At 46.8% G+C, this 12,640-nt stretch overlaps 1 protein-coding gene across 1 annotated transcript in view; it reads right to left on the bottom strand.

Annotated features, from left to right (window-relative positions):
- Nucleotides 1–12,640, bottom strand: part of CLSTN3 (calsyntenin 3) — a 196,989-nt gene that overhangs the window by 61,236 nt on the left and 123,113 nt on the right. Inside the window, exons 2-7 of the mRNA XM_069650614.1 lie at nt 11,109–11,231; nt 10,103–10,298; nt 5,475–5,683; nt 1,902–2,051; nt 1,523–1,708; nt 311–571 (exon numbers count right to left, since the gene is read on the bottom strand). Coding sequence (XP_069506715.1) covers nt 311–571; nt 1,523–1,708; nt 1,902–2,051; nt 5,475–5,683; nt 10,103–10,298; nt 11,109–11,231 — 1,125 coding nt within the window. The remainder of the gene's footprint in view (nt 1–310; nt 572–1,522; nt 1,709–1,901; nt 2,052–5,474; nt 5,684–10,102; nt 10,299–11,108; nt 11,232–12,640) is intronic.

Here is a 12,640-nt window from a genome sequence, read left to right as displayed (position 1 = left end):
TATGAGGTGGCCCAACTGTGATGATCAAATATATCATCTTCCCGACTGTTGGGCACTAGCAAGGACTATGCTGCCCAGCAATGTGGTGGTATAGGAGTCGAATCCCATCAAAACTGAAAAAATGTGTAGGCTGCAGACCCAAATGGATATATCACAAATCCAAAATAATACACCACAAACTCCTGCATAAACATTTTACACCCAAAGCAGTATATCAGAATCGCAAGCTAATCTATAGCATACTCGAGCAGCTATTCCAGACACAAGGATAGCCCGCATCCAAACATACCCGGCCTTACGGACCACTCACCGTTTTTAATTGTGTTGCAGATGACAGTCTCCTCCTCCTTCTTTGGCTTGATGGGGCTGACGGCATGCTTCATCCAGAAGGCAAGGGTAAAATGGTCGCTGAGGCCCTCCTGCACAGCCCCATGGGGCACAAGGGTGGACTGGGTTCCGTTGAACCAGTAGATGACACTGCTGTCCTGGCTGTAGTGGACTGAGAGGCCGGAGGTCCAGTTAGAGTTTGGGCTTGGGGTGGGGAGGAGGTCAAACTCTCCGCTGGAGGCACCTGAACAAAGAAAGAGAAAATAGAGGAGTAAGAAGGAGGAGAGGGTGTAATGGAGTAGGGAAAAGAAGATAGCTTTCCGGTCGGAGCCAGGAGGGTAATCGAGAGGAAGAAACAAAATAAAAGAGAAGAGCATAATGTGGAAAGCAGAGAGAGTATGAGTGTTGCTAGGAAAGTGGAGGAACCGACTACACCTGCGTCAAACCGCCTCACAGCAAACAGCCCTAACGGGCCTAGGTAAAATATTTACACACCACGGTCCATAGACGTGGCACATAAACAAGCAAACCTTAGCCTTGAAAAGAACCCTGGGGTCGAAACATGTGTAGGCTGACCACTTTTAATACAAAATAAACCTTACAGAAGTAAAACTAAGTGCGTAGATATGAAATCTATCTAACACCCTCGCAAGGTATCCGGGTACAAACAAGCTTCTAATACATTGCTGCAAGACCCACACGTTTTGAACTTAGAGAACCCATTTAAAAGGGGCGTTCAACATTTTCAAAGCATTGAAAAACCCCTTCAGTAGGGAATTGCCTTCAGCCAGCATCCTGAAGGTGGGATGTTCATATGTGAGGAGGGGCTATGAGATGGGACGTCCACATGCGAATGCTAGTCCCACAATACCAGGAACTGCATTAGAGGGGAGCCTCGCTAACAGGAAATCCGGTAGGATTTAACACACTTTGTTAAATTTGATCACTTCCTAGAAAAGTAGATGTTACTTATGGAGAACTTTTAAATATTCACTATAACAAATATATGGTGTCAAGCAGACTTGTCCTTCAAACTAAGCTCGTAGTTGCTCCTAGGGCCCTTGCTCACATCAGGAGTCGTGGCACACAGTAACATGACATAACATAACCAGTGTTTTTATAGAGTGCACAGGGGGTTTTCTCACATACGACAGGGAGCTCAGGCCAACCCGCGGCAGCACAACGTGGAACCTACCGCACAGCTTGCGCAGGGATCTCTCCGAGTAGTTGTCTCTGTCGCAGCCCTTGGCCACATGGTTGGTCTGCAGCTCCACCGTGGCTTGAATGTTCCAGAGGGGCTCCTCGCAGGTCTCCAGGCGTATGCTGGGGAACAGGGGCATACTTCCAGATCCAGGGGCGTACTCAATGCGCTTATTCCAGCCTAGTCATGCGAACACGGAACAACGACACATAATGCCACCGTTAGGTTAAATTGAAGAATTGAAATTCCTTCTCCTGTCGACAGGTCCTGGACTTACTTTTTACCATTAACTGCTGAAACACAGAAAGCTGGGCAATTTCTGAACCTCAACCAGAAAGCAGAAGATTACCATGCCTTAGCAGTTCTCTCTTACCTTGCCAGGAGGGCTTACAGGTGGGTTTCACCTGTACTTCCACTTCGGCATCATCAGAGGCACGCTTTTTGCCACAGTCATAGGCTGTCACAGTGAACTTGTACAAGGCTTCACGCTTGTAGTCTAACTTCTCTGTGATCTTAATGTTCCCTGAAGAGGATAAGAGTTACAGAAAGAAAAGGGAGAGTGTCAAAGAAGGGCGAGAACAACAGTGCAAAGCAAAGAGATTGAGTTTAAAATATATACTGTAAAGACATGTAAGCATATACAAAGGCGAGCAAGAGACAGAGGTGTTAACACTTATTTATTGAAGGTTTTGTGAGAAATACTCAACACCTTGAAAATTTGACGAAAGAAACATAAAGGAAATTAAAATAGGGACAGAAAACATATTTTTGAAAAATAGGAAACAATTAGAGAATGTATGTAAAGCAAAGGGAGACAAAAACAATACACTAATGAACTGAAGAAAGAGAACACATATATGTCAAATAACTGAAAGGTAAAACAAAAAAACAAAATAAAGGTCAAATAAATCAAAAAGAAAGAGGAAACAATGTATATGACTGGGGAAAGAAAATGTAAGGGAATACAAATAGTCTGAAGTGAAAAACAACAAAATATGGAAGCAAATACTTTGTTGGCAAAAGGAAAGGGTAGAATAAAAGACTAAAAACAAAAGACATAAAGAAGAGAAAAGTAAACGGATTATGAAAGATATAGTAAAATGATTGAAGGTGAAACGCAGTGGAGAGTAGGGATAATCATACAACAAACTAAGAAAACACAAAGAAAACATTCAATGACTGAAACAAAGAAAAAAAGATGAAATTAGTTCAAAAGAAATGTGGAAAGAACAAAAAAGATAGAGGAAGGGGAGAAGAAATTGAAAGAGAACATATTTGGGAAAGGAAAGCAAAGAAACAGAGAACAAGGGAACAGAGCGTGAACGAGAGAATGCATTAAAGATCAGTGAAAAACACGAAAAGGAGAAAGAAGAAGACAAAGGATACCGAACCACAGTAGGAAACTGAAATGAAATGAAAATAGATAGGCTGATAGAAAGAAAACAACACAGGGGGAAATAACTCACTGGAAAGAAAGTGAATGAAAAAATAATGATAGCAAAATAGAGAACAGAATAAAGAGAATGAGCAAAAGAAAGGAAAAGGGATCTAAATAATAGGGATGATATACATTTTGGGTGGTGTGCTATAAAGGGGCTGGAGGATGTGTGGTGTATTTTAGGATGGTCCCTGGTTGGGAAGGAACGGTGGCGTGCTATAAAGGGGTTGGAGGGTGTGTGGTGTACTTTGGGATGGTCCCGGGTTGGGAAGGAAGGGTGGTGTGCTATAAAGGGACTGGAGGATGTGTGGTGTATTTTAGGATGGTCCCTGGTTGGGAAGGAACGGTGGCGTGCTATAAAGGGGCTGGAGGGTGTGTGGTGTACTTTAGGATGGTCCCTGGTTGGGAAGGAAGGGTGGTGTGCTATAAAGGGGCTGGAGGGTGCGCGGTGTACTTTGGGATGGTCCCGGGTTGGGAAGGAACAGTGGTGTGCTATAAAGGGGCTGGAGGGTTTGCAGTGTACTTTGGGATGGTCCCTGGTTAGGAAGGAAGGGTGGTGTGCTATAAAGGGGCTGGAGGATGTGTGGTGTATTTTAGGATGGTCCCTGGTTGGGAAGGAACGGTGGCGTGCTATAAAGGGGTTGGAGGGTGTGTGGTGTACTTTGGGATGGTCCCGGGTTGGGAAGGAAGGGTGGTGTGCTATAAAGGGACTGGAGGATGTGTGGTGTATTTTAGGATGGTCCCTGGTTGGGAAGGAACGGTGGCGTGCTATAAAGGGGCTGGAGGGTGTGTGGTGTACTTTAGGATGGTCCCTGGTTGGGAAGGAAGGGCGGTGTGCTATAAAGGGGCTGGAGGGTGTGCGGTGTACTTTGGGATGGTCCCGGGTTGGGAAGGAACAGTGGTGTGCTATAAAGGGGCTGGAGGGTTTGCAGTGTACTTTGGGATGGTCCCTGGTTAGGAAGGAAGGGTGGTGTGCTATAAAGGGGCTGGAGGGTGTGTGGTGTACTTTGGGATGGTCCCTGGTTGGGAAGGAAGGGTGGTGTGCTATAAAGGGGCTGGAGGGTGTGTGGTGTACTTTCAGATGGTCCCTGTTTGGGAAGGAAGGGCGGTGCGCTATAAAGGGGCTGGAGTGTGTGGTGTACTTTAGGATGGTCCCTGGTTGGGAAGGAAGTGTGGTGTGCTATAAAGGGGCTGGAGGGTGTGTGGTGTACTTTGGGATGGTGCCTGGTTGGGAAGGTAGGGTGGTGTGCTATAAAGGGGCTGGAGGGTGTGTGGTGTACTTTAGGATGGTCCCTGGTTGGGAAGGAAGGGCGGTGTGCTATAAAGGGGCTGGAGGGTGTGTGGTGTACTTTGGGATGGTCCCGGGTTGGGAAGGAACAGTGGTGTGCTATAAAGGGGCTGGAGGGTGTGCGGTGTACTTTGGGATGGTCCCTGGTTAGGAAGGAAGTGTGGTGTGCTATAAAGGGGCTGGAGGGTGTGTGGTGTACTTTGGGATGGTCCCTGGTTGGTAAGGGTCCACAGTCGATGGATGATGCTTTGTGGTGGATGGTTTTTAGCGAGGTGGCCTGGTGTTGTCAAGGTGTTGTCCTTCAGTGGTTGTGCAGTGTTGTATAGGGACGTGTGATGTTGAATTAGACAGTAGGTGGTGCCCCTGGTTGATGTGTAGTGTAGGTGCATTCCTTGATGATGTATGAAATCATGCAGTGGCTGACCCGTCAAGGGAGGTGCAGTGTGCTATAGAGGGCTCCTAGGAAATGCAAGGTGTTGAATTGCGTCGCCCCCCTGGGGATGTGTGGTGGTGTAAGGGTTGGTCTCCTGGGAGATGTTTGATGTTGCACAGCAGTATTCCAGGGTGATGTGTGTTTTCATGCGCAGGGTTTTGTGGGCGAACTATGGTTTAGTAGACAGACATCCCCAGAGGATGTGTGCTGCTTCATAAGGTGTTTCCTTGTTGGGGTGTAAGGTGTATATATGTGAAATGCGGTTTCTTACAGAAACATACCAGGGCGTTGTATTGTGTTGCATAGGCCATAATCCAGATGAAGTGTCTTGCTGGCTTGCATGCGTTATACATTGTGTTGTATAGATGAACCCAATGTGAGATGTGGTGTCACCCAAGGAACGTCCTAGATGATGTGTGGTCCTGTATAGGGGCACTTCACGAGTGACATGTGGTGTTTTTGCAGGTGCCCCCCGGTGATGTGTGCTATTGTATGAGGAGGTTTCCCGCTGACAAGTAGTGTTTTGGAGGGAAATTCCTAGTTGATGCCAGGTGCAGAACAAGGTTGGATATGGGTTTTGTCTCGGGAGATGCAAGGCTTCCATGCAACTGTTCTTGGGTGATGTGTTGCTGCTTGGGGATGTCCAGGGGGATATCTAGCTTTGTGTAAGGTGATCCATGAGTGATATGCAGTGATTTTCAGAGGGACCCTGGATGATGTGAGGAACCGCTGGCTGTTGAGTAGAGCTGTAGAGATGCCCTCTGGAGGGGGGTGCAGGAATACTCACCATCATTGTCAATGACAAATGGCACTTTGGGGGTCAGGATCTCATAGTAGCAGATCTGGCTGTACTGGGGGGAGCAGTCCCCGTCGATGGCCTCCACCTTCAGGACCCGCTCGTACAGCTTGCCCTCCGTCACCGCCACCCGGTACGCCTTCTCCACGAACACTGGCGCAAACTCATTCACGTCATTCACTCGCACGTGCACGGTGGCCCTGCAGTTGGAGAAGAATGTTGCATGAGGATTAGACATTTGCTCAGTGCATATCACACAGGTGGCGGACTGAGTTTCTGTTGAACTGATTCTACCAAACCTGCCAACTGATAAAAAAATATCACCGCCTGATCGGATCTGTGTATGTGTGTCATGTTATATGTGCGCCCTTAAGCCTACGGGTAACTGGTCTGTGCGGTGCAAATACGAAAGTAAAGTAAAGTGAGTGCCACTGAGGGTAGAGGAAGCATAACGGCTCACCGAGGTCAACCAGAAAATGAGTGACAGAGTCATGGTTCGGAATGAGACATATGGAGGGTAAGGGACTTTTCGGAGGTTACACAAAACCAATCTCAGATCCACAGATCAAACTAAGGCCCAGAAGGGCAGGGTCGGACTGGGACAAGAAATAAACCCAGTCACTCAAAAAAAAGTGTCCCACCCCTTGCCTCAAAAAAAGTGTCCCACCCCTCGCCTCACGACCCTTGACCTCTGATGACATCACCGGAAGTGATGTCATTTGACCCCACCCCGAAGTGACATAACGGGAAGTGATGAAATACAACCTTTCACCCCTTGACAAAACAGGAAGTGGCATCAAATAGCATTGTTCCTAAGTACACTAAATTACTGTGAATTCAAGCAGACGTCCAAGGCCAAATGATAATATGTTATTGTATAGCACTTAGTTTAATCTCTTTTTTTATAGAACAAATATGCATAGATTATCACCCAACCTGTGTTGGTATTCATTTATCGACCTAAGAAGGATGAAAGGCTTTTTGAAGAAGAAAAAAAAGAATTTGAAAACAAATATATATTTTTTTCCACTTTTTTTCTCTTCCAAACCGGCCCAGGCATGGCCAGAAACCGGCCCCAACTCCCCATGGACGATTTTGGCCCCTGCAGAAGGGTGGTGTAGGGACTTGTGTGAGATTGCAGATAGTCACTGAGAGAGTTTGGGTTAGAATGCGGCACGGTGATGAAAAGGGGCAGGTTTAAAGCCACACAAAGAGTTAAAAGTGGCCAGTGCAAGGGTCAGAGGGAGGCATACAGATGTCAGGCAACACGCCTGAGGTCACAGAGAGTATGAATGGTGGAGTCAGTGATTACGATGAGGCCACAGTAGGCGAGCAAGCCCTTCTCAAGTCAAACATAGTGTGGAGACGGGGCAGAGTGAGGTGAGTGGCAAACCTGCAATTAGGTGGCACCAGCAGCTCCCCTGCATGTGCTTGCACAATTGGGGGATATGGTTTAGGATATCCTGGGATACTGGAACATCTGTGTGTACCCAAATTCGAATATTCTGTCTTTTTGCTATCTGGAAAGTTCTCATCATTTTTTATTTATTATTTATATAGAGGGGGAACAGTGCTCTTTTGATCACAAAGAAATGTACAATAGATAAGAAATCAGATTTGACCGGAAGCAGTGAGCTTACAATGGGTTGAGTTTTAGTGACAATCTGTCCAGGATGTGGAGGGGAGAAAATGAACAGTCACTGGGGACAATACATAAGTGGACATACATAGATTAAGGACGACCAACATTGGACATTTTTAAGTGCTGGTAGGTGGTACGGCCAGCTGTGCTCAGGACATGACCATGATGGGTGAAGGGCTAGAATGAAGGCAGAGGAAGTGAGAGACAGAGGCATGTTAGAGGCGAGGGAAACATGTTAGCTAGCTGGCAGATGAGAGGTAGGTTAAGAGGGTAACTAAGAGGTGATGAGCTAGGCTTTTAGCTTGGTTTTGAACAAATCCGTGTGGACTGTTTCTCGGATGTGCCGGGGAAGAGAATTCCATGTTAGTGGAGCAAGTAGAGAGAAAGAGCGGAAGCGAAAGGAAGGACATGAAGGGCGAGGAGCCCCAAGGGTAGTCGAGGAGGCAGAGCAGATATTACAAGAAGGCTTATAGAGTTGGATAGAGGAGGATAGATACGGTGGTACCTAACTGTGGATAGATTTGTGAACCAGGAGAAGAAATGTAAATCTGGCCCTGTTTTGGATCATCAGCCATCCAGCCTGGTGACGGTACGAGGAAGTAGGTGTGAAGTGAGAGAGTTCAAAGAGAGTCCTGGTAGCGAAGTTAATGATCTTGTCGAAAGGAAACAAAGCATAGTTTGGGAGAACAAAGAGGATACTGGCACAGTAGTTCAGTTTAGAGAAGACAAGAGTGGTTAAGAGATGCTTGGAGGTGTTGAAAGGAAGGAGGTGCTTGAGCTTCCTAATATATAGCAGATTGATGTGAGCTGCTGTTCCGGTTTTAGAGATGAAAGTAGTGAAGGTGTGAGAAGGGTCATAGATGACACTGAGGTCCTAGCTGAAGAATAGTAGGGGAGTGTATCAGGTGGGAACTGGATAGGCAGAGGAAGAAATGAGACAGAGCTTTTGGCAGGGAAGAAGAGTACCTGTGTTTTGGTAGAGTTTAACATCAGAGAATGCAAAGCCATCCAATATGTAATGGCAGAGAGACAGTTGGAAATATTGATAGGGAGATCAGAGGAGAGTTCAAGAAAAGAGAAGAAGATTTGGGTGTCGTCGGTAAAGAGTTGGTACGAGAACCCAAAGGAGGAGATTAGTGCCCCAAGAGCAGAAGTTTAGAGTGTAAAGAGGAGCATACCCAAGACAGAGCCTTGTGGAACACCAACAGTTAGATTGAGTTGAGAAGTGTTGATGCTCCAGGAGACAGAGAATTTGTTGATGCAAGGTAGGATTCAATCTAGGCAAGGGCTTGACCGAGAAGAAAGAGAGTATTAAGGAGATCAAATTTATCGCCAGTGTCAAAGGCAGCAAACAGGTCAAGGACAATTGAGATAGAGGATAGGTTTGAGTGCTTAGCAGAGGCAATGAAGGTGGACACATTCATGAAAGCAGTTTCCATGGATTGAAAGGAGTGAAATCCTGCTTGTAGGGGGGTCTCGAAGGTTGTGGATTTCTAAGAAATTGGTAAAACGGTTGAACACAACCCTTGTGAATGACAGATTGAAGAGTTCAGCAAAGTGGGAGGCCCCTATAGAGGAAATAGGATTGAATAGCTGAGGAGCAAGAGGCTCTGATGGGGCACAAGAAGGGTTAGTATTCATCAATGGAGATAGCACTTCACCAGTATTAGTGCGACTAAAGTGGGAGATGGAGGCAGAGGATGATGGTCGAGAAGGCAGAGTGTAAATGTAGGAGGAGGGAGCGTGAGCAAGGTCAGGAGAGAGTCTCTAATTCTGGTACTTTTTAGCAAAGTTTTCAGCTAGGTAATTAGTTATGAGAGTGGAGATGATAGTCATAGAGTTAGGAGGAGTGAGGAATGAGTTTAGGGTGCCCTGGAGCCAACGAGGATGGTTGGAGTGAGAGTCAATGAGGGTGAGTAAGAATTCCCTTTTCGCTCTATCAAGAGTGGATTTGAGAGAGTTCAGGGCAGAGAGGTAGAGTTGCAGGTCCTCTTGTGAGTGGGTAAACCACAATTTGCGCAAATGTGTATATGTGCAGTAGTGCTTCTGATGCCTGTGTTTATGGAAAGAGACAAGGTGGGCTGTGGGTGTTGCCTTGATGAAATCGCCTGGGCAACCCTTTCCCTTGGAGTAACTCCAGGCTTAAGTTGGGGGAAAAGGACCTGGGGAATAGGGGGTAGTGCTTTCCAAGGAGACTTTTACTGTGAGTGAGACTTCCTCACGGTAATCAAAAGATTTCTGTGGAGGGTCTAGCTACTGAGAATCCAGTAATATGATGGACACAATGACCGACAACCGATAGGGTGAGACTTCAATGTAGGCAGAGAGGCAACAACACCCCTTCTAAAGGCATGAAACTTCTTAAGGACCCAGCTGTGGTTGGCCTTTGACAGCTTTAGTCAAGGGATTGGACTGACCTTCTGAATGTCCCAACCACATTCCAAGACTTTGCTCCCTTGCCTATGCCAATTAGTATGCTACCCCCTTTTACGGGGTAGCACACCGATTTTGGGGCGAGAGGATACCTCTGGGGCAATTTGTCCAAGATGGGTTTGATACTCGATCCCGCGCTTAGAAGCTGGAGCAGCCTGACATGAGGCGCGATTTAAATGACCAATAATAATAATAATAATAATAATAATAATAATAATAACAATCACAAGCACATTGTACTATTCTACGCCACTCCCTAAACTAGCACTTAAGTTTGTGAAAATGTTGCGTCGAATACCATTGTATGTTTGATTGCCCTGGATAGCGGTGCAATGAACGTATACCTTTTGAATGGCTACCCATACTCAGGGATGGCATATATACATTGCTTTAAAAGCCAGGTGCCTCTAAGATAGTGTTCTGAATGGGTTCATCAGATTAACAGGCTTATCTAAACGCCTAGGGGCAGAACAAGCCCAAAAGAGGTGGGTGACACCAGCAGTCAGGACCAGCTGTTCTGGATTTCCCCCCAGTTCCTCCTTACTTGTGGGATTTCTTGGAGTTGACGCCATCGGGGCCCTCGCCACAGTCGTAGGCCTGGATAGTGAATGTGTGCTCCTTCTGCACCTCGCAGTCCACTGGCTCCTTGGCACGGATTAATCCTTCACCCGTCGACTTGTCCAGTATCACCGCCTCGAAAGGCACCCCTTGGCCATGCACCCGAAACCCGCAGATCTCTCCTGACGGGGCAAGAATATAAAAGATCAGGTCAACACTTTTACTTTAGTGAGCACCCTTTCATAAGCCTATTGCTCCACTAGCAGTAATACCTGAAGCCATTTTGAACAGATCATTGGACCTGGATGGTGCAGGACTCGCAGAGCCTTAATTTCTGCCATTAATGCCACCAGTAAACCTCCCATGGCTACTACTCCGACAGGTACCTCAAAAATATCCTCTATGGACTGCAGGATTTTCCAGATGGTGTTGGTCAAGAAATGGCCAATGTCCTGGCTTGGATTCCTAATCCTCAGGCTCTACGGTCTGGCTCCAAGAACCCCCCACACCCCATTGCTTGCAGTTATCACAGAACATTCCTATGGTGAGATGTGCCTTAGGCATGCAGAATGCCCTGCCTTTTCTGCTCAGGATCAGACACTCAGTGGTCCTCTTGTCCTAGAGCAGAGGTCTACAACCTTTGGCTCTCCAGATATTTTGGATTACAGCTCCCATCAGTCCTAGCCAGCATAGTCAATGGTGAGAGGTCATGGGAATTGCGGTCGAAATCATCCGGAGATCCACAGGTTGCATACCGCTTCCCTAGAGTGTCTAGTGAGCAGCAAGCCCTGAGGATCTGATCTTGAGAGCACAGTCAATCAAACCAATCACACCCTTAAAGAACCCAGCATTCAGACAAGTCTGTCAATCCTGAGGGTCACAACCTGAGAAGCCCCCTTAAACCTCTAGAGAGCAGATACGCAGGTAAAACACGTAAACTGTGGACTAGTAGGACCACCTTATGCCCAGAGGACCATACTCCTCCTACGTACCTGCATAGTGCACTGGAGCATCTTTGTCGAGGGCGAATAGTGGCGGGTTCAGCAGCACCGTATTGTCGTTCTCCATGATGATGCCCTGGTATTCGGCCTCGATCCATGGCTTGTGCTTGTTGGCTGCGCATAGAAAGGGAAGAACGGTATGTCAGGCCAGTGTGACACAAATAATATCTTGCCCAAAAGGATGCACCCTTGCTGGCGGGGCAATGGCTTGGGATGCGCGTATCCTCGAGGACCGCTAGCAGCCCTGATGGGACGCTTGCAAACAGACACAGCTTTGAGGCGCCAATCAAGCTGTCCGCTCACCATCTGAGACCAGCACAGTCATCACTTTGGGATTGCTAAATTACAATATGTAAGTGCCTTGGTCCTGCTGAAGGCTGGTGTCCATAGATTACGGCTCTGAGGTTGTGATGATCATGTCCACCTTCTGCTGGAGGGAGGACGAGCCCTGAACCAGAACCTCCACCAAGATCAAGCTCTGACCGTCACACAAAGCGAGAACAATGGCTTCTCAAGGGGGGGTAACACTATGATGCCTGATGGAACGCGAATATCCCCTTCAGAAGTGATGGGGGTCAATAACCCATACAATGTAACAAGTTCACATTTGCAACATTGAAAGCAATAACTACCCAAACAACAGCACCTTGCACACCTTACCTCTAGCGCAATGCATATCAAATGAATCTAAACAGGCTCAGAAAAACCTACTCTACTACCATGGAATAAAGAACCCTGGATTAGAACAGATGCCAGGCATAGGCATGTGAGAATGGATATCTTTAGAAGACATGCCTAAGGCATGCAGAACAACTCCTGAGAATGTTGACCGGGAGCAACCATTGAGATTGGTCCAGCCCAGGCAGGACGGTGGCTGTCTAGTCAAGAGTGGCTCCCCCATTAGAACTGAGTGAGAGCTCTCTGGGTAGATCCCACGCGAGGGAGGGGGGGATTTGCCCCCTGAATCTCCCACTCTAGCAATGAGGAGCTCATTCCGGAAAGAAGATCAAAGTGGACCAAAAACCTCCTAGGGAACACTTGCGCAGGTGAACACAGTGAGAATGATCCCACATACACAAAGATGTGTGTGCAAAATGTGCATGCCCTATTTAAAATAGGTTAATTCCATGTACAGTTTTTCCATATAGAAAGTGCCATGACTGTGCGCATGGGCAAGATGCCTGCCAGGAGGCAATAGCACTGTGTTCTGAGAAACTAACCTATAAGGCCTGCAAAGAATGTTCACACTTTGCCTATCCAAACTCTCACTTGGTAACAAGACTGAGCCCTAAGTCATAGAGTTAGATTATGGGTCTGCTGGCCAGTACAGTTAACAACAGTACAGATTCACAAGTATGAGCTGTCCACACAGATGAATATACAAATGTACTATTTATTAAGAACACACTTAAAATCAACAAAAAGACTACAAACTAAGCAGAGCAACATATACACAAGTGGCCATGCAGTTTGGTAGCCTAACGAGATTATGGAGTGAGTCAGTACTTACACAGTCAAGCAGG

Source organism: Ambystoma mexicanum, chromosome 3p (genome assembly GCF_040938575.1).
Source record: "Ambystoma mexicanum isolate Mex_15411 chromosome 3p, UKY_AmexF1_1, whole genome shotgun sequence".
Classification (NCBI taxonomy): domain Eukaryota; kingdom Metazoa; phylum Chordata; class Amphibia; order Caudata; family Ambystomatidae; genus Ambystoma; species Ambystoma mexicanum.
Note: the sequence above shows the minus strand (reverse complement) of the source record. Positions and strands in the feature narration are given on the sequence as shown.